Source organism: Coregonus lavaretus, assembly GCF_964263955.1.
Source record: "Coregonus lavaretus genome assembly, chromosome: 2".
In the NCBI taxonomy this organism is placed as follows: Eukaryota; Metazoa; Chordata; class Actinopteri; order Salmoniformes; family Salmonidae; genus Coregonus; species Coregonus lavaretus.
The window spans coordinates 19601295-19621842 of record NC_139989.1 but is presented as its reverse complement, the minus strand read 5'-3'; the positions used below and the strand labels follow the sequence as shown (position 1 = coordinate 19621842).

General features: G+C 43.1%; 1 protein-coding gene across 1 annotated transcript in view; it reads right to left on the bottom strand.

The window, feature by feature from the left end:
* The window catches only part of plxdc2b (plexin domain containing 2b), a 196634-nt gene extending 176388 nt beyond the window's left edge, over nt 1–20246 (bottom strand). Inside the window, exon 1 of the mRNA XM_084144470.1 lies at nt 19852–20246. Coding sequence (XP_084000596.1) covers nt 19852–19951 — 100 coding nt within the window. The 5' untranslated portion in view covers nt 19952–20246. The remainder of the gene's footprint in view (nt 1–19851) is intronic.
* Nucleotides 20247–20548: the final 302 nt, after the last annotated feature.

The window sequence follows — 20548 nt, the reverse complement described above, 5'->3', positions numbered from 1 at the left end:
ATCCATTCTCCTATAGATGGACTCCAGAACAGGGTTAAATAATTCCAGGAACTTTCCCTGGTTGATGGACTCCAGAAATCCTGCTTATACCATTCTGATTATAGGAATCTTCAAACTGGGATTTCTGGGAAAAACTGGGCATTTGGGGAAAGTTAACGCGATTTTGCAACCCTACTCTGACTGAAAATGGGTGATTTAGTTGTGTCAAGGTCTGTCTTTCTTACTCCTCAGTCATCTGGAAGGCTAAATAGAGGGAGAAACTGATTGAGTCAACTGCACTCACATCCCCAGCCAGCCATCCACCCAACCACACACACATACACACACTCACACTGGCCCGGTCGGTCCAGAGAAAACAGCAAGAGTGGCCAATCATTAAGAACTTCCTTCTAATCACATGTGACACCGGAACGTTAAGGCAGGAAACTGGAGAAACAGAACTAGGGCTAAATAATCACATTCAGACAGAGTGGAGAGCCAAGGAATTGAACTACGTACACTCTGGTCTGTGGAGGAATAAGCAATGATTCTGGGGCTGGCTGGGCACCCCATGGGTTTCACTGCAGATGTGAGGGCTGAAGGAAGTTAATTTATATCCATGGTTGAACTTGGTCGTATTCACTACGAATGAAACGGAAGCAGATGGGCCGAAATGAGGCACTACCTGAATGTATCCAACAAGAAATGCTTGTTTTTGTTTTCCGTTGAGAAACATTTTGCTACCGTGTGCATTAATATGACGCTTGTCTCTATATGGAAATACTGATCTAAGGATATCAAGTGACTGTTGCGGAATGGGGCATTTTGTATGTGCATAGCGGGACTCTGACTGTGACACAATGGCCCTCCCATCCAAGATCAACAGATGGAATCAGAGGTGTCACAAGGTCATATATACAGTTGAAGTCGGTAGTTTACATACACGTTAGCCAAATACATTTAAACTCAGTTTTTCACAATTCCTGACATTTAATCCCAGTACAAATTCCCTGTCTTAGGTCAGTTAGGATCACCACTTTATTTTAAGAATGTGAAATGTCAGAATAATAGTAGAGAGAATGATTTATTTAAGCTTTTATTTCTTTCATCACATTCCCAGTGGGTCAGAAGTTTACATACACTCAATTAGTATTTGGTAGCATTGCCTTTAAATTGTTTAACTTGAGTCAAACGTTATGGGTAGCCTTCCACAAGCTTCCCACAATAAGTTGGGTGAATTTTGGCCCATTCCTCCTGACAGAGCTGGTGTCAGGTTTGTAGGCCTCCTTGTTCGCACGCGCTTTTTCAGTTCTGCCCACAAATGTTCTATAGGATTGAGGTCAGGGCTTTGTGATGGCCACTCCAATACCTTGACTTTGTTGTCCTTAAGCCATTTTGCCACAACTTTGGAAGTATGCTTGGGGCCATGGTCCAATTAGAAGACCCATTTGTGACGAAGCTTCAACTTCCTGACTGATGTCTTGAGATGTTGCTTCAATATATCCACCAAATTTTCCTTCCTCATGATGCCATCTATTTTGTGAAGTGCACCAGTCCCTCCTGCAGCAAAGCACCCCCACAGCATCATGCTGCCACCCCCGTGCTTCACGGTTGGGATGGAGTTCTTCGGCTTTCAAGCCACCCCCTTTTTCCTCCAAACATAACGATGGTCATTATGGCCAAACAATTATATTTTTGTTTCATCAGACCAGAGGACATTTCTCCAAAAAGTACAATCTTTGTCCCCATGTGCAGTTGCAAACCGTAGTCTGGCTTTTTTATGGCGATTTTGGAGCAGTGACTTCTTCCTTGCTGAGCGGCCTTTCAGGTTATGTCGGTATAGGACTCGTTTTACTGTGGATATAGATAATTTTGTACCTGTTTCCTCCAGCATCTTCACAAGGTCCTTTGCTGTTGTTCTGGGATTTATTTGCACTTTTTGCACCAAAGTACGTTCATCTCTAGGAGACAAAACGCGTCTCCATCCTGAGCGGTAAGACGGCTGCGTGGTCCCATGGTGTTTACACTTGCGTACTATTGTTTGTACAGATGAATGTGGTACCTTCAGGCGTTTGGAAATTGCTCCCAAGGATGAACCAGACTTGTGGAGGTCTACAATTTCTTTTCTGAGGTCTTGGCTGATTTCTTTTGATTTTCCCATGTCAAGCAAAGAGGCACTGAGTTTGAAGGTAGGCCTTGAAATACATCCAAAGGTACACCTCCATTTGACTCAAATGATGTCAATTAGCCTATCAGAAGCTTTTAAAGCCATTACATCATTTTCTGGAATTTTCCAAGCTGTTTAAAGGCACAGTCAACGTAGTGTATGTAAACTTCTGACCCACTGGAATTGTGATACAGTAAATTATATACCGACTTGTCAAAACTATAGTTTGTTTACAAGAAATTTGTGGAGTGGTTGTAAAACAAGTTTTAATGACTCCAACCTAAGTGTATGTAAACTTCCGACTTCAACTGTAATTGAGGGTCCCGTCCCAAATAGCACCCTATTCCCTACATAGTGGTCAAAAGTAGTGCACCCTATTGGGAATATAGGGTGCCATTTGGGACACAGCCAAGGACAGATAGGAGAACCCATTGGGAGATAGCATCATTATCACAGCACTTTCTCTTCAATGAGTCTCCTTGTTTCTCTCTCTCGCTCTCATTTTATTTACATTTTAGTCCTTTAGCAGACGCTCTTATCCAGAGCAACTTCAATTAGAGCATTCATCTTAAGATAGCTGGGTAAGACAACCACATATCACTGTCATACATTTTCCCTTAATAAAGTAGTTATCAGCAAAGTCAGTGCTAGTAGGAAAATACTTTCCCCCTCTCTCTCTCTCCTTTCTCCTCTCTTTCATTCACCATCTGTCTTCTACCCCTCATCTTTATCCATCTCTTTCTATCGCTCTCTCAATAATTATTCCAAAATAACTCATTTGTCCCATCAGTTTTATCTGTTAGGAGAAACAGTGTCAATACTTGGCAGCTGTGGATGTCTCGGTGTAGAGTGACTGCTCAATATATTCTCTCTCTCTCAATTCAATTCAATTCAATTCAATTTAAGGGCTTTATTGACATGGGAAACGTATGTTAACATTGCCAAAGCAAGTGAAGTAGATAGTAAACAAAAGTGAAATAAACAGTCAATATTAACAGTAAACATTACACTCAGAAGTTTCAAAAGAATAAAGACATTTCAAATGTCATATTATGTATATATACAGTGTTGTAACAATGTGCAAATAGGAAACAAGTACAAATGGGAAAATAAATAAACATAAATATGGGTTGTATTTACAATGGTGTTTGTTCTTCACTGGTTGCCCTTTTCTTGTGGCAACAGGTCTCTCTCTCTCTCTCTCTCTCAATTCAATTCAATTCAATTTAAGGGCTTTATTGACATGGGAAACGTATGTTAACATTGCCAAAGCAAGTGAAGTAGATAGTAAACAAAAGTGAAATAAACAATAAATATTAACAGTAAACATTACTCTCTCTCTCTTTTTTTCTCTCTCTCTCTCTCTCTCTCTCTCTCTCTCTCTCTCTCTCTCTCTCTCTCTCTCTCTCTCTCTCTCTCTCTCTCTCTCTCAGCACACATGCAAATGCACACACTCACACAGGCTCATTGTAATGTCTGGAATGGATTTAATGGATCGGTATCAAACATATGGAAACCACATGTTTGACTCCGTTCCATTCTTCATATTCCAGCCATTACAATGAACCCGTCCTCCTATAGCTCCTCCCACCAGCCTGCTCTGACTCACACACACACACACACACACACACACACACACACACACACACACACACACACACACACACACACACACACACACACACACACACACACACACACAGTCAGTCAGTCAATGCCATCCAAGTGAGGGAGACTGACCTTTTAATAAGCTCTGTGTGTTCATCCATCCATTCAGTTTGTTGAATCCTAATTACTTCCAGAAATAATGTGCAGACAATAAAACAGTCTTTCCCTCAGCATGTGGCTCTGTGTTTCTCTCCAGGCTCTGTTCGGGCTCATCTCCCAAACAACTTCTTTGAGGAAAATGCTCCCAGAAAAATAACTTCTCTGCATACGGACATTTTTTTACATCTCGTACAGAAAAAGGGAAATAGCTTCTACAGTGGGGATTTATTGTTGATACCAGAGAATCACTCATTTGCTTAGAAAGCATCAACTTTTATATGCAAAACACTTCCCTTGCTGGGAAAGGCAAAAAATAATGCCAAATAATTCATTTTTGTTCTTTCTCCTCGTCGGTTCGTCAATATTTTCTGCCAAAGTCAATAAAAAAGACTTGTACAGCATACATCAAGGAGCAGACAGGTCTTTGGATCGGACACTTGATGTTTGACCGGCGCCTCCGATAGGCTTACCGGCAGCTCTACAAAGCTAGGGCCAAAAAAATTGAACAGAGGAGAAATTTATAGACTGACAGATCTCTGATTAAATCCCCCACTAGCCTGTATTTATTGCATTTATAAAATGCGTTGAGATAGAGTTTGGTTGGCAGCTCACAATGCCAGAGCCGTGATAATGCACTTTGCATTGGCACCTTGGCTACTTTTCCCGGCAGTGCTATCAGAAGGGAGAGAGGACCCAAGAGGGAGAGAGTCAGGCTGACACTTCATCAATATCTGGATCCATCTCCCCAGACACCCATAACCCCCCTAGGATCAGCAGGAAGTAGATGTTTTGAGAGACGAGTCATCCTCTGTCCCCGTAGGGCACAATAACAGGAAGCAACCATGTCAGCTCATCTTATGGATGACATTTAGGGCAGAATTTTCATACCTAGACGGACTTAGATCATAGGAGGCTGGTGAGGATGAGGGAGGGAGGACAGCTAATCATAATGGCTGGAATGGATTAAAGATTGAATGGAACGGTATCAAAAACAAGGAAACCACGTCTTTGATGTGTTTGAGTCCGTTCTATTCATTCCATTCCAGCCATTACAATGAGCCTGTCCTCCGATATCTCTGCCCACCAGCCACCACTTAGATGCTTCCTTCCCCTCACCGCCCACGGATCGGTCAGTACTGATGGTTGAGTGACGTCAAGTCTACAACCTGTCGTGACCCCTTCATTGGAGGAGGGTGCATCAATTACTGGTGTGTAATGGCATGAATAATGAATTCCTAATTCATCTGCCAGGATTAATTTGCTCTCTATCGCAATTAGTGTCATCCGGGGTCCAGTAGACAAAAGACACTTAATCAGAGTCAATTAGGAGTATTGATGATGAGATTAGTGTGGCTCACCACCACCTGACAACTTCCCACTCATCAAAACAACTTGAAATAGACACAAGACCAGAGGGACATTACAACTGACACATAGTGTATGTCCCAAATGGAACCCGATTCCCTACATTGTGCACTATGCATATGAAGGCCTAGCACACAGGGCTAGTCCTGTGACATCATTTATCTTGCTTAGAAAATACACTGCACTTGAACAGCTCTACAGACCCAGGCATACTATTCAGCTCTTTTTACCTGGTTAAATAAACGTATGCAAAAGAACCACAAAAGCAGCCTTTGAACATTCTCCTTCCAATATTTAACAGCACATGCCCACGGCCATTGCTGAAAACATCAAATACCTGAGGCAAATAAAGGCGCTAACCACAAAAGCAGCCTTTGAACATTCTCCTTCCAATATTTAACAGCACATGCCTACGGCCATTGCTGAAAACATCAAATACCTGAGGCAAATAAAGGCGCTAGCTGCGAGGAAAAAACACCAATGTTTTCACAACCAACGTTTCTCATTCAGACCAGCCAATTTATTATGAAACGTCTGCACTCCACCACAAACTTTGATATAGTGTTCCTGTGCAATTGAAATAGTGTCGACCTCTGAGTCACAACATGTGTAAACTCTACCACACCTACGGCTCAAGAGGGGTGTTGTTTGTTCTTCTCAGACTGTACACATTTGAGTCCCAACTGGCACCCTATAGTTGCGTCCCAAATGGCACCCTATAGTTGTGTCCCAAATGGCACCCTATAGTTGCGTCCCAAATGGCACTGCACTATGAAGGAAATAGGGTGCAAATTGGGACGTATGCTCTCTCCATAGAACATAATTAACTCTCAGACACGCCACGGGGCATTCCACAGGATTAACACAGGCCTCACTGAGAGAGTCTCCGGTTACCTAGGCAGAGCTTCCTGCCAGTCACTACCAGTCACACACACACATGCACACACCTACCGTTACAGTACAAAGCCTAAAAACAAGGCTGTGTGTCTGAGTTGAGCTCCAGGAAGCCTCCCAGGCAGCCAGTAAGGAGAGGGGTGAGCCTGAGAGCACTTGGCAGCAACCACACAGCCTTTACCAGAAACTCCTGTTGTTAATTCCCATCCTTGTCATACCTCTTAATCCGCCCTCCCTCTGCATGGTTCATCCGGGTCGTATTCATTAGGCAACAAACGGAAGAAAACAGACTGAAACAGGGAGGAAATGCCTGAACTAGAAGTCTGCACGGGACTGATTTATTCGTCCTGCTTCTTTTCATACTGCGCCAGCCCGCTTCCGCTTACTTCTTGTCCGACTCCCACCCGAACTGGTCCCGAACCCAACCGCAGTCCCGCAATGTTATTTTAGGTGTGTAGCTCGCTTTGCAGCTCCGGTCCCAGCATTTTTGCCACCCTAGTCAAGATCAGGAAATAGGTTAAAATACCAGAGATTCTTACCCATTTTTTAGGCCATCGATATTATTGGGCTATATCAGCCAATAGGGTAGACGTAGTTTGAAAGAGAGTAGAGTTGGGGCAAAATATAGGAGGAGAGTGGACACTTACTGGACTTGAGCTACATTTTGTATAACTTTTAGGAGCAGGACGATTTGCAAGCAGAGTAAAATATATTTATTTCCAGTTAATGTCAGAGTCTAAACTAAAGCCTATCACATTTGGGAAGTTAAAGACAACTGCACAGTGTTTCTCTGCCCATATAGCCTAGTCTACAGGCTATTTAATTGAGACTACACATATAGGCACACTTGATTTCGCACGCCCTACAAAAGAGAAGAAAGATAGGATACTGAACATAAATCAGGAAGAATTGGGCTATTGGAGTTTGTGAATACTGCGACAGAGGTGCTTTTAATACAATAGATAGCAAATAGCCTACAAAACAGAAAGACAACGTTTTGAAATAATCTTGCATAACTTTAATAGGAGCGGGACAATTTGCAGGCAGAGAAAAAATAAACGTGTTATCAATGTCGGAGACTAAACTATAGCCTATAATATTTAGGAAGTTAATTAACATGGAAAGACAGCTGTGCTTGCTTCTCCGCCCATGCATATAGCCTATAGGCTATTTCATTGAGACCACGCAGAGGTGCATTTTATCTCACACACCCAAGAGATGAGAGGAAGGCTACTGAACTTGAAGCAGAATTATCCTATGAGAGTTTGTGAATAGTGCGACAAAGAGGTGCTTGAAATATGCTGACGGTGCCACAATCCTTTATGTTGGGACACACAGGGGCAACGCAGCTCTCTAGCCTGAACTTATCTAATAAGAAATGCTCATTTTCATTTTTCGAATACAACCCAGGTAAACAATCACAGTCATCGTGTTAACGAAGACTCCCAGGGAAGGTTTTTTGTTTTTTTGCCACGGTGCCGTAATGTCAGCCAGAGGTTGATCACTCCTGTAAATTGTGTAAATATTTCTAACCATTAGGTTAATGATCATTAGGTTAAGTAAGAATCCCAGAGTAGATATTGGGTTTGAGAGAGAGTCCAAGAGAAACACACATCCTGTGCATTGCGGAGAGGGAGGGATGAGTTATCTGCTGACAGATAGTGCGTCCCAAATGGCACCCTATTCCCTATGGGTCATGGTCAAAAGTAGTATAGGGAATATGGTGCCATTTGGGATGCGCTTAGACCCGCAGGGTCCAAACAGCTGGGAAACATCAGGACAGATCAGAAGCACCAGGCAGCTAGCATTCGCTCAAACAAACACAGGTGGCTGATGGGAGAGTCCTTGAACCAGGATCCTCCCTTTCCAGGCAGCTCCTCAGAGTCCCTGAGTATCTCCAAAACAGCAACCACTAAGTAGATCACCAGTGAAACTATCATTGCTTTAGAGTAGGGACAGGAGTTTTTTCTAACCCTATGACTAGGGAAAACTCCAGGCCTAACTTTGGAGTCTCTACAAGCAGAGCTGTGCTCGTAATCCATCAGTCATTTAGCCTACAGTATACAGTATACACAAACAAATGACCGAACAATGTTTTCCTCTTGCTTTCCCACACACACGATAGGCGACACACTTTCTCAGTTTCTCCCCCGAGGCAGGCCGACACTAAATCGGAGCTAATTTATTTTCTGCTGCATTTAGTAGTACTCAATCAAATGAGGAAGAGCACCCGCCCATCTCTGTGAATGGAGAATCTGACGACAACCAAAAATCACCCATACAGTAAACACCCATATGACAATTAAATACCATCTCAAAGCTTACGACCATGGGAATCGTCCTTATTATCCATAAGGAAAATGTCTTAAAGTTATAGAGCGAGACGATATTTACCCGTTTCCTGACAGAGGTGATAGTTCACAAAAACATGACTTTGATTTCAACATCTGTCCTCCCCATTTCTGACCCAAAAATGTACTTGTGGTAGTGTGAAGTATTTTATTTTAACCCAAGACACTTCATTGACTGTTATTGCTGCAGGGCATGGTTGCTGGTTGTAAGGATGAGTTTGTTTGGGAGCGGGAGAGACATTTGGGCAGCAAGACAGCCTCTTTCCAGGCACAGAAACAAAGACTGTGTTGTTGCTCTCAGAACGAGGGAATCCCATAGTTCTGCTTGGACTTGCAGACAGCTCAAAACATCTTTACCACTAATATCGCTGAGTACAGAGCAGCATCAACAGTAGAACAATTCTAAGTGAGAAGCTGGCAAGCTGAATACCCTTGGAACTTTTTTGGAAACCTTCCTACCTTAACACTGAATTATTATTATCCTGGCAGGTTTCATTTCATATTACAGCAAATGAAAAAATAAATATGAGATGAAAATAATTGATGATTATCATTTCGAGTTTGATATTAAAACTCAATAAACAGATCAGGATGTGGTTGGCATTGGATCAGGAGGGAGGAAACTTTACAGAAAACATTCTCAGTGCTGGAGAAAAAAAGAGAGAGAGGAAAATAAAACTTTGAGAGAATGACAACACCAAACACACACATAAACACTCTCTCTCTTACACACGCACACACACGCATACACACACACACTAACACACACACACGCGTATATGCTAAAAAGGCATGTAGCAGCATGTTATTAGCCGCAGTGAGTGACACAGCCTGGTCTGGTACAAATGGGAGCCGCTGGTCCCACTGGGCTGGGGAAATGAAGCCTGCTGACTGGCCGGGGTGAGAGGGTCTTCCCCTGGCCCTTTGTGTTCCTTTCAGCATGCCTGGGCACACTGAAAGGCCCCTGAAGGCCCTGGCCCTCCTTCATGACACACCCAGAGCGGTTATTCAACACTCCACACTCTCCAGTGACTGTCAACACTCAAGACACAAACCAAACACATAGAGAGAGAGAGAGTTAGAGAGAGACAGAGTCACTTGCTTTTGCAATGTAAACATGCTTCCCATGCCAATAAAACCCCTTTGAATTTAATTGAATTAAGAGGGAGGGAAAGAGAGAAATAGAGAGAGAGAGAGACACATGGTTAGAGAGAGAGAGAGAGAGAGAGAGAGAGAGAGATAGAGAGAGAGAGAGAGAGAGTGGTATACAACTGTCAACACTCAACACACACACAAAATAGAGAGAGAGGGAGAGAGTGGTATACATATGCACATACAGAAACGCACGCAGACACATGGAGAGAGAGAGAGAGACAGACAGACAGACAGACAGACAGACAGACAGACAGACAGACAGACAGACAGACAGACACACACACCCACACACACACACACACACACACACACTTAACAGGAGCTTTTCGGTTTCCCTCTCCACGGGGTCCGTCCCAAACAAACATCCCGTAGTCCCATCCGTGTTCCATGCCATTAATTAAAAATATATATATAATATGCCATTTAGCAGATGCTTTTGTCCAAAGCAACTTACAGTCATGCGAGTATACATTTTGTATGTATTACCTCATTGAGGCGGCGTGCTAACTGACGCTACCCAACTGGGACCACTAATACAGAGTATACAGAGTAGACAACACAACACATAACTGGCTGATATTCCGTTACACAGGCAGCCAGGTCCTCTGAGGCAGCGAGCTACTCTCTCTGCTCTTGTAAAACCCAGTAGTCTGATGAGCTGACTCTTAGTTTAACTCAGTGAAATGTGTTATACTTGCTGAAGTGTATCATGTTTTAGGGCTATGCTCCTTAATCTCTCTGTGACTGGCTGGCTGCTTTAAGATGTTGTCGGGTGCTCCCTCTGCTCTTTCTCAACCTCAGCCTGCTTCAGCTGAGATCAAAGCAACGCTGTGCCACTGTCGGAAGAACTACCCACTCTATATATATTTTTTTACATCAGTTGAAAGCAGCAACTCCCCTTTAAGTACTCTGACAATGTAATGACTGTAGGACCAAGAAAATGTATCCAAAGTTGCTCCTAATGTTTCATTAATGTACAGTGGGGGAAAAAAGTATTTAGTCAGCCACCAATTGTGCAAGTTCTCCCACTTAAAAAGATGAGAGAGGCCTGTAATTTTCATCATAGGTACACGTCAATTATGAAAATCACATTGTAAGATTTTTAATGAATTTATTAGCAAATTATGGTGGAAAATAAGTATTCGGTCACCTACAAACAAGCAAGATTTCTGGCTCTCACAGACCTGTAACTTCTTCTTTAAGAGGCTCCTCTGTCCTCCACTCGTTACCTGTATTAATGGCACTGGTTTGAACTTGTTATCAGTATAAAAGACACATGTCCACAACCTCAAACAGTCACACTCCAAACTCCACTATGGCCAAGACCAAAGAGCTGTCAAAGGACACCAGAAACAGAATTGTAGACCTGCACGAGGCTGGGAAGACTGAATCTGCAATAGGTAAGTATCTTGGTTTGAAGAAATCAACTGTGGGAGCAATTATTAGGAAATGGAAGACATACAAGACCACTGATAATCTCCCTCGATCTGGGGCTCCACGCAAGATCTCACCCCGTGGGGTCAAAATGATCACAAGAACAGTGAGCAAAAATCCCAGAACCACACGGGGGGACCTAGTGAATGACCTGCAGAGAGCTGGGACCAAAATAACAAAGCCTACCATCAGTAACACACTACGCCGCCAGGGACTCAAATCCTGCAGTGCCAGACGTGTCCCCCTGCTTAAGCCAGTACATGTCCAGGCCCGTCTGAAGTTTGCTAGAGTGCATTTGGATGATCCAGAAGAGGATTGGGAGAATGTCATATGGTTTTTTGGTAAAAACTCAACTCGTCGTGTTTGGAGGACAAAGAATGCTGAGTTGCATCCAAAGAACACCATACCTACTGTGAAGCATGGGGGTGGAAACATCATGCTTTGGGGCTGTTTTTCTGCAAAGGGACCAGGACGACTGATCCGTGTAAAGGAAATAATGAATGGGGCCATGTATCGTGAGATTTTGAGTGAAAACCTCCTTCCATCAGCAAGGGCATTGAAGATGAAACGTGGCTGGGTCTTTCAGCATGACAATGATCCCAAACACACCGCCCGGGCAACGAAGGAGTGGCTTCGTAAGAAGCATTTCAAGGTCCTGGAGTGGCCTAACCAGTCTCCAGATCTCAACCCCATAGAAAATCTTTGGAGGGAGTTGAAAGTCCGTGTTGCCCAGCGACAGCCCCAAAACATCATTGCTCTAGAGGAGATCTGCATGGAGGAATGGGCCAAAATACCAGCAACAGTGTGTGAAAACCTTGTGAAGACTTACAGAAAACGTTTGACCTGTGTCATTGCCAACAAAGGGTATATAACAAAGTATTGAGAAACTTTTGTTATTGACCAAATACTTATTTTCCACCATAATTTGCAAATAAATTCATTAAAAATCCTACAATGTGATTTTCAGGATTTTTTTTCTCATTTTGTCTGTCATAGTTGACGTGTACCTATGATGAAAATTACAGGCCTCTCTCATCTTTTTAAGTGGGAGAACTTGCACAATTGGTGGCTGACTAAATACTTTTTTTCCCCACTGTATGTTCAAAATATTTTTTCCCCCAAATCCTCCGACAGGACGACTGATATGTTCAGGTACTGCTTCTATAATACTGCCATTTTCAGCAGTTATGCAGTATTTGAGAGCTCAACTTATATAATATTAATAATAATAAATAATAATAATAATATAATAATAATAATATGCCATTTAGCAGACGCTTTTATCCAAAGCGACTTACAGTCATGCGTGCATACATTTTTGTGTATGGGTGGTCCCGGGGATCGAACCCACTACCTTGGCGTTACAAGCGCCGTGCTCTACCAGCTGAGCTACAGAGGACCACAACTTCTTCCCATGATTTTGTTGATAACTGAGGACAACATGCAACCTTACATGATTGAGTATGGCCTTTCTAAAACGGAACAGACTATATAGGTGCAACATACTTCCCTTTATAGCCCATGCCCTATTACCATGTGGTCTTGCATACTACCATCCCTCTCACTCCACACTATCACCCCTCTACACTAGTACACTTGCATGCCCAGGAAAGAAAGCAGAAGATGGGGGAGAGGTAAAGGAGTGCACTCTCCCCAAATCTCCTCTCCTCCTTTATCATCAAACACTCACCTCTGCCCTGCATGCGAAGGAAGCCTGGTGAAAATCCTTCCATCTCAGAAACACATTTATCTTTCTTGTTAAGACTATCCAGCTGAGGCAAAGGAAGCATCGTACAGCTGCTGGGACAGCCAGACAACAGATAAGGCTCTACCTGTGGATTAATCTTGGTTTCGGTGGCTGGTCTGAGATCAGTTGTCATAGACTATGATAAGCCTATCCTGCTGGGCTGTTTATCAAAGGGTTTATCATGCATGGCAAATTGAATTCTCACCATTTAGTTATCTTAACAGAGAGAGCACTCAGTTAAGCCCATTCAGATGCAGTTTATTCAATAAAAGTCACTTACAGCCAACACCAATCCTTCAATCCACCAATTCCTGCTTTCTCAACCTTTTATAGGGGGCCTAATAAACACAATCCAGTCTTAAGTGCTTATACTTATCTAATAAACACAAGACAAAAGCACAAAACACACCCCACTGAGAGTGATTACTGTAATTCTAAGAAAAGGCTTAGAAAAGCTAAAATCCCTGATGACTGTGTGAGACAAAGGGCAGAGATGGACATGAAAGAGATTGGAAACAGCATGAAAGACAATAGCTGTACATAAATAGCATCTTAACTGCACTGGGTTTCATTAACCACTGACCTCTTTACTTTGTCTCTGTGCCTATTGAGCCCCTCTCACCCCTCTCTCTCTGACTCTACCCTCTATCCTCTATCCCATGCCCCCTACCCCCCTACACGCTATCTAGAAGGGTTCTTCACAGAGCGAAGGGGTGGACCCGAGATGACAGGGTTCGAGGTGTGACTAACGCGAGAGCCTGGTGTTGCTGTGTTGCGCTATGGGACCGTACCATCAAGGTCCTGTGTGGCATAGAGGGCTTGTCACCACATTTAGAGCAAGAAAGACAATGACCCACACCACCCCTTCCTCGGCTCCTACCACCCCACCCCCGTCATCCTCCGTCCATCCATGGAAGTTTCAGAGAGCCAATAAAGAGACTGGGGTTCCGTCACAAATTGCCCCAAAAGCCCTATGGACCCTGGTTAAAAGTAGTGCACTATATAGGGAATATGATGCCATTTGGCACGTATCCTGGTTTATTGTGACCGGATAGAGAATGTGCAGAGAGAGAGAGAGAGAGAGAGAGAGAGAGAGAGAGAGAGAGAGAGAGAGAGAATGCCTTTCAAGAAGGCTTATAAACTTCCCGCACTTCTCCTCTTTCTGACTCGACAACGTCTTTTCTTTCAGAACAGACAGAAAGAGCTATTTTGTGGCCCGTTTTGCCAGTAAGGCTTGTGTCACACGGCCCGACGACACCTCGCCAGACAAGTCAGATAGAATGTATTAGCCATGAAGGTCAAAACTGTATTAGCCTTTTGAAGGTTATGTATGGCGGTGCTAAGAAACCACTGCATCAACTCTGTGTTTGAGTGTGTACAAGCGTGGCTTGTATCGTGTGTCTGTGTCAGTGTGTGTCAGTGTGTGTCAGTGTGTGTGTGAGAGCGGAGGCAGCCTGTGGCATTATGATGGATGAGAAGCAGGGGTCCCAGAGCTAGGGTCGTGGATAACTGTGGTCCTCTGTAGCTCAGCTGGTAGAGCACGGCGCTTGTAACGCCAAGGTAGTGGGTTCGATCCCCGGGACCACCCATACACAAAAAATGTATGCACGCACGACTGTAAGTCGCTTTGGATAAAAGCGTCTGCTAAATGGCATATTATATTATTATTATATTATTATAACTGCCTGTCATGGTTAAGTCACTCGTTACCCATTCAACTCTGCATAGCACAGTGTGTAGCACAGAACAACACTGTCCCTGAATCCCATACAACAGAGCGCTCCACTTTCACATGGCATTCCACACACAACCACAATCTTAGCATATTAACAGTCCTCAACGCAGGCATTTAAATCAGACCGCATTGTTAGCGAGCAGATCAACACTCACTGGAGCAGCACACACTGAAGTGGCCTACAGTATCTCTCTCTGAGAGGGAACCAGAGTGAGAATTGACCCCAAAATCATACCTCCATGTTCTGTTCTGTCACGACTTCCGCCGAGGCTGCCCCCCCTCTTGGTTCGGGCAGGCTTCGGCGTTCGTCGTCACCGGAGTGCTAGCTACTGCCGATCCCATTCTCATCACTCCACTTGTCATGTCTTGTCAATCACACACACCTGGTGCTCATTCCCCTAATTAGTATGTGTATAAGTGTTCTCTCTGTTTCCCTTGTCTTTGTGAGTGATTGTTTGTTGTGAGTTGTCGGTTGAGCTACTATTCACTGTATTTATGCCAAGGTGAATGTTTTCCCTTGTATAGCTTAGTTTGACGCTTTGGGCGTTTTATTTATGTAAACAGAATAAACTCTGGACTTCGGTATTTTACCTCCTGCGCCTGACTCCTTCATTCACACCTCATCACATGTTCCTATCAGTGTGTGAGCGTGCCACTGGCATCCCCACAGGCATCACATCACATGGCTATGAGGATGAGTGGGAATGTTTAAAAACAATGTGTTAAGCCCATGGGTTCATCTAATGCCGTCCAAATGTAAGCCACAGCTCCTCTCACTGATAACTATTAGGGGAAGTGTGTGTGTGTGCGCGTGTGCGCGCATGCGTGCGTGTGGCTGTGTATGTGTGCATGCTGCGTGCGTGTGTGTGTGGCTGTGTTGCGTGTGGCTGTGTATGCGTGCGTGTGTGTGTGTGTGTGGCTGTGTGTGTGTGTGTGTGTGTGTGTGTGTGTGTGTGTGTGTGTGTGTGTGTGTGTGTGTGGCAGTGTGTGTGTGTGTGTTTGTGTGGCTGTGTGTGTGTGTGTGGCTGTGTGTGTCTGTGTGGCAGTGTGTGTGTGTGTGTTTGTGTGACTGTGTGTGTGTGTGTGGCTGTAGCCAACAAAATGTGTCTCTTTTCCCTGTCTTCTGCTGCTGTGGATGCTGGCTAATGACAGAACCAGAGTATGTGAGTCAGTCTCCACGTAAGTTGTACACAACAAGGTCCCAGATACCCAGTGAACTTCAGAGTGGACAGCCTTAGAGACAAAACAGACTGCACCGACGGCCGGTTTAAAGCAGCAGGTGGCCGTCCTATCGCCTCTGACCACAGATCATCGGCCATCATTTTCTATGAATTTTCCAATGATTCTACATGTTGAATTGCCACCGTTCATTGACACCCAGCAGGTGATCTACTGGGCATGGCTGACGTTCATTATGGTATTTCTGTCTATTATTAATGTACTATCTAGGAAAGGAAAAAGGGGTCTTCAACCTTTTCTTGCCCAGGGACCCCCTCCCAGGCAAACTGGCGACCCAGGGACCCCCATCATACGTTAGCAAAAAATAAATAAATGCATGTCTTGTCTCATCATCAGGTGAATGATAATGGCAAGGAGAAATTATCAACCTTTTAAAATGAATAGATTTGGTAGATTGTTTTTCATTATTTTGACCTCCCCACATTATAATTGGAAGTGTAAACTCTAACATAGCCTATTATGCCGCGTTCACATGCTAGTCGGAACTAGGAAACCCTGACATCTCCGACTGGTTGTAGTTATACACGTGCCGCGTTCAACCAGTTAGCAAGCACTAGCTAGAAAGGTAATTCCAAACACATTATCGCTAAGAGCAGCTGTTTAGCTGGTTAAACGATGGTTAGCCATGTGTTAGCAAAAATGTATGTCCAAGTGTAGGAAGCTTTTTTTCAAAGCCTATGGTCCCATGTAGCTCAATTGGTAGAGCATGGCGCTTGCAATGCCAGGGTTGTGGGCTTGATTCCCACGGGGGGCCGGTATGAAAAAATAATAATGTATGCACTCACTAACTGGAAGTCGCTCTGGATAAGCGCGTCTGCTAAATGACTAAAATGCAAAAAAATACTCCAGTGAGTGTAATTGGCTCCAAGGTGTGTAGTTGAGAAATAAGGTTGACATCATTAGCAAGAAATATTATCCTATTTTCTACCGTAGGTATGTAATTCAACATTTGTTTATTCTGTTTTTACTAGCAATATTCATAAAAGCATAAAAATATATATTTAAAAAAATATCCACTTTTCTTATATATATATATAGTACCAGTCAAAAGTTTGGACACACCTACTCATTCAAGGGTTTTTCTTTATTTTTACAATTTTTTACATTGTAGAATAATAGTGAAGACATCAAAACTAAAAAAGAACACATATGGAATCATGTAGTAACCAAAAAAAGTGTTAAACAAATCAAAATGTATTTTTCATGTGGCTCTGTGTGTGTGTGTGTGTGTGTGAGTGTGTGTGTGTGTGTGTGTGCGTGTGGCTGTGTGTGTGTGTGTGGCTGTGTGTGTGTGTGTGTGCGTGGCTGTGTGTGTGTGTGTGCGTGTGGCTGTGTGTGTGTGTGTGTGTGTGTGTGTGTGCGTGTGCGTGTGGCTTTGTGTGTGTGTGGCTGTAGCCAACAAAATGTGTCTCTTTTCCCTGTCCTCTGCTGCTGTGGATGCTGGCTAATGTACTTGTTTTCCTACATTATCAGGACCCCAGTCTCCTAACAATTCACTCGGATGTCCTGAAAAGGTAGGAAAACAAGAACTTCTTTCAGGTCCTGAATTTGTTCAAATTCTATTTTAAGCTTAAGGGTTGGGTTTAGGGTTTTGGGGTTAAGGTTAGGGTTAGGTTTAGGGTTAGGTTTAAGGTTAGGTTTAGGCTTAGGGTTTTTGGGGTTAAGGTTAGGGTTAGGTTAAGGGTTAGGGGTAGGGTTAAGTTTAGTGGTTAGGGAAAATATTATTTTTAATGGTCAAACATTTTTATACTTCAAAAAGTCCTGAAATTTCACGAAAACAAAGCTGTGTGGGTGCGTGTAAATCTCAAACAATCACATACTAATAGTCGTTTTTCTCTCTCAAATAAAAACACACATTCAGAAGAGCGCTCTACAAATGCATACAGACACAGGTGGCTTTCATTTACTATCGCTGTCAGGAACCATACATTTCTCTAACCACTATCCGATATGTGATGAAATTCCCCTGCCAGCAATAAATAGTCTCTGGGAAACAAGAGCATGTCTGTAAACAGAACCAGCGTTGGCATGAGGTTCCCCAGCTGCATGCTTCTCAATAACTTCACTGGAGAGTGTGCACTCATCCACTAGAGCCCTGTGGAGATTGGTGTCTTCCCTGTATGGACAGTATGGACTCATCCACAAGAGCCCTGTGGAGATTGGTGTCTTCCCTGTATGGACAGTATGGACTCATCCACAAGAGCCCTGTGGAGATTGGAGTCTTCCCTGTTACAAAGGCTCATGGCAGAAACCAGGGCTGCATTGAATTGAACGGAAACTATGCTGTACTGCACGACCAGTTGAAAAAGGGGGAGGGATTGGGTTGTGGGTTGGGGAACGCTGTCAGCATGGCTACTGCCCTTTAAATACATCACTCATTGGTTCAAGCCACACCTCGCCACACCCACCAAACGGGAGCAAAAGTACCTCAAAATCTGTTCAAGAACGTACAATAACATTTTGGAGAAATGTGCCGTTCAGTACAAACCGTTCCACAACGTAGCAAACGTTCAGGCAAACTAAACGCACCTCTGGGTTTCCCTCTACACTGGCCATGCCTCTCCCTTGCCACTCACCTCACCTGTCTCCACTCTGCTCATTAGCACAATTGACTATTTAAGTAACAGTTTTTCCCTCCATTCTTCCTTATTCCTGTTGGTGAATGCATGGGGCAGCCAGCTTATGGTTTCCTTTCCATGTTGTGTGTGACTAACAAGTGATTACTTACTTCTGCTCTTTTTTTCTCAACACTTTTTTTGTTGTTGTTTTATTCTTACTTTTTTTGTTTAAAATAAATGCACTGTTGGTTAAGGGCTGTAAGTAAGCATTTCACTGTAATGTCTGCACCTGTTGTATTCGGCGCATGTGACCAATAAAATTTGATTTGATTTGATTTGATTTCCATTATTGAAGAACATGTATAAATGTTAATATTAAGATCCTTTTAATTTCCTGTCAGTCCATGTAAGATGCATTTGTTATTTATTCCTTTTGCATATCAGTCATTCTTGTATGTTAACGTGTTTATCTCCCTCCTGAATTTCCCTAGTAAACCACAACGTTATCCTGCAACATTTCCCCATGTGCGCCTATGTCTGTGCAATAAACCCCCCTATTTGGATTCCTGCTTCATCTCCTGTTCCCATTTCATCTGCATCTAATCGACTGCAGGCTGTTGGATTTTATAGGATACCACATCTAAGTCAAAATGCAAAACATTTTTATTTTATTTTGAAAAATCCAACCCTAGATTGCCATATTCATCGAGCCCTTCATGATTCACAACTAATACATTTAAAACATTAAATGTGATAAAGAAAAACGAGAAAAAATAAACACATTCAACACCTCTTACAATATGCCTTATATAAATAAGTATGACAACATGTTGGGACACAGGCTGTGCTGTGCTAATAAAGTATCTGATTTAGCCTATATAACAGCTGGATCGATCGCTGAAATCAAAAATAGCAGAGAACAACAGCGTGCACACATCCAATACCAGCAGTCTTCAAACGCGGACGCGCGCAGCACACACACACGGACGCACACCACGAATCTCATCAACCCTCACGAGCGCACAAACCTTTATAACCCATTTACAACGTGATAAAAACCATGGAAATGATTTTTGGTGGTCGTGGATGCTGATGATTAGATTTTTTGTCAATCGCAATATCACAGCATTAATAAAAAAATCTACATAGTCTAGGTTATCATATAAGTTGGTCTTTACTCACCATTCAAAATATTTTCTGACAATTTTAAAGACAGTAAAATATAGGGTAAATGAGTCTACAAATAACCTAGTTTCATTATTGTACACCATTAGAGCTATAGTGAAAGAAATTGCACCACATTGAACCTTATTACACCACAACGCACTTGGCAATAATAAATAAACAATGTAAACGTTTCTCTACAGGGCATCATGCATAGTGTTTTATTTGATCGTTGTCTATCCAAATATGGAGAGGTCTTCATGGTGCAAATATTAAGTAGTCTGAGGTCTTCTTACCGTTTGTCAGGTCCCCTCCAGGCACTTGAAACGCATTTCCAAGAGACTGCAAAACTAAAACAACTCCAACAACAAGGTTGAATGTCTTCACACCCGCCATATCTGAGATCCACGACTGATTGCACTGCTCCTCTTTTTAGAATGTATTTTCTATACACCAAAATCGTAGGGGGTCCAAAACGTACTCCACTCCGTAACTCTTCTCGAGTGTAGTCTGCAATACAGCCTTTTGCAGAGAAAAACCTGCCTGCGCTGTTCGATGGTTTATAAATGGCGAAAATGATGTGTGGTGTTTTGTTTGTTATTGTGTGTGTGTGTGTGTGAGTGAGAGCGAGAGGACCTTAGCCACCACCAAAACAAGCAACAAGGTTCAAAATATTGAGGTCATCCCAGCTCCGCACACATAGGTCTCATTCCTACCCGGGAAAGAGGAGGTGCAATGTGAGTTGCGTTCTCAGAGAGGACGGTGAGCTGCACTCGCTCCTTCGTCACCAATTCACCACTACTAATAGTGTTTAGTTTTTCACAGTCAGTGCAAACTACCAGTCCCGCAACAATACCGTGCCAGACTCGCAGTTGATGCGCTTATTCTCTATTCTGGCATATGGTATCCACCCATAACTGCATAATAATGTTTTTTTCTGTGACACACCACAGGGACATATCAAACTATGAGGCAGTTTCTTTTTGTTCTTTT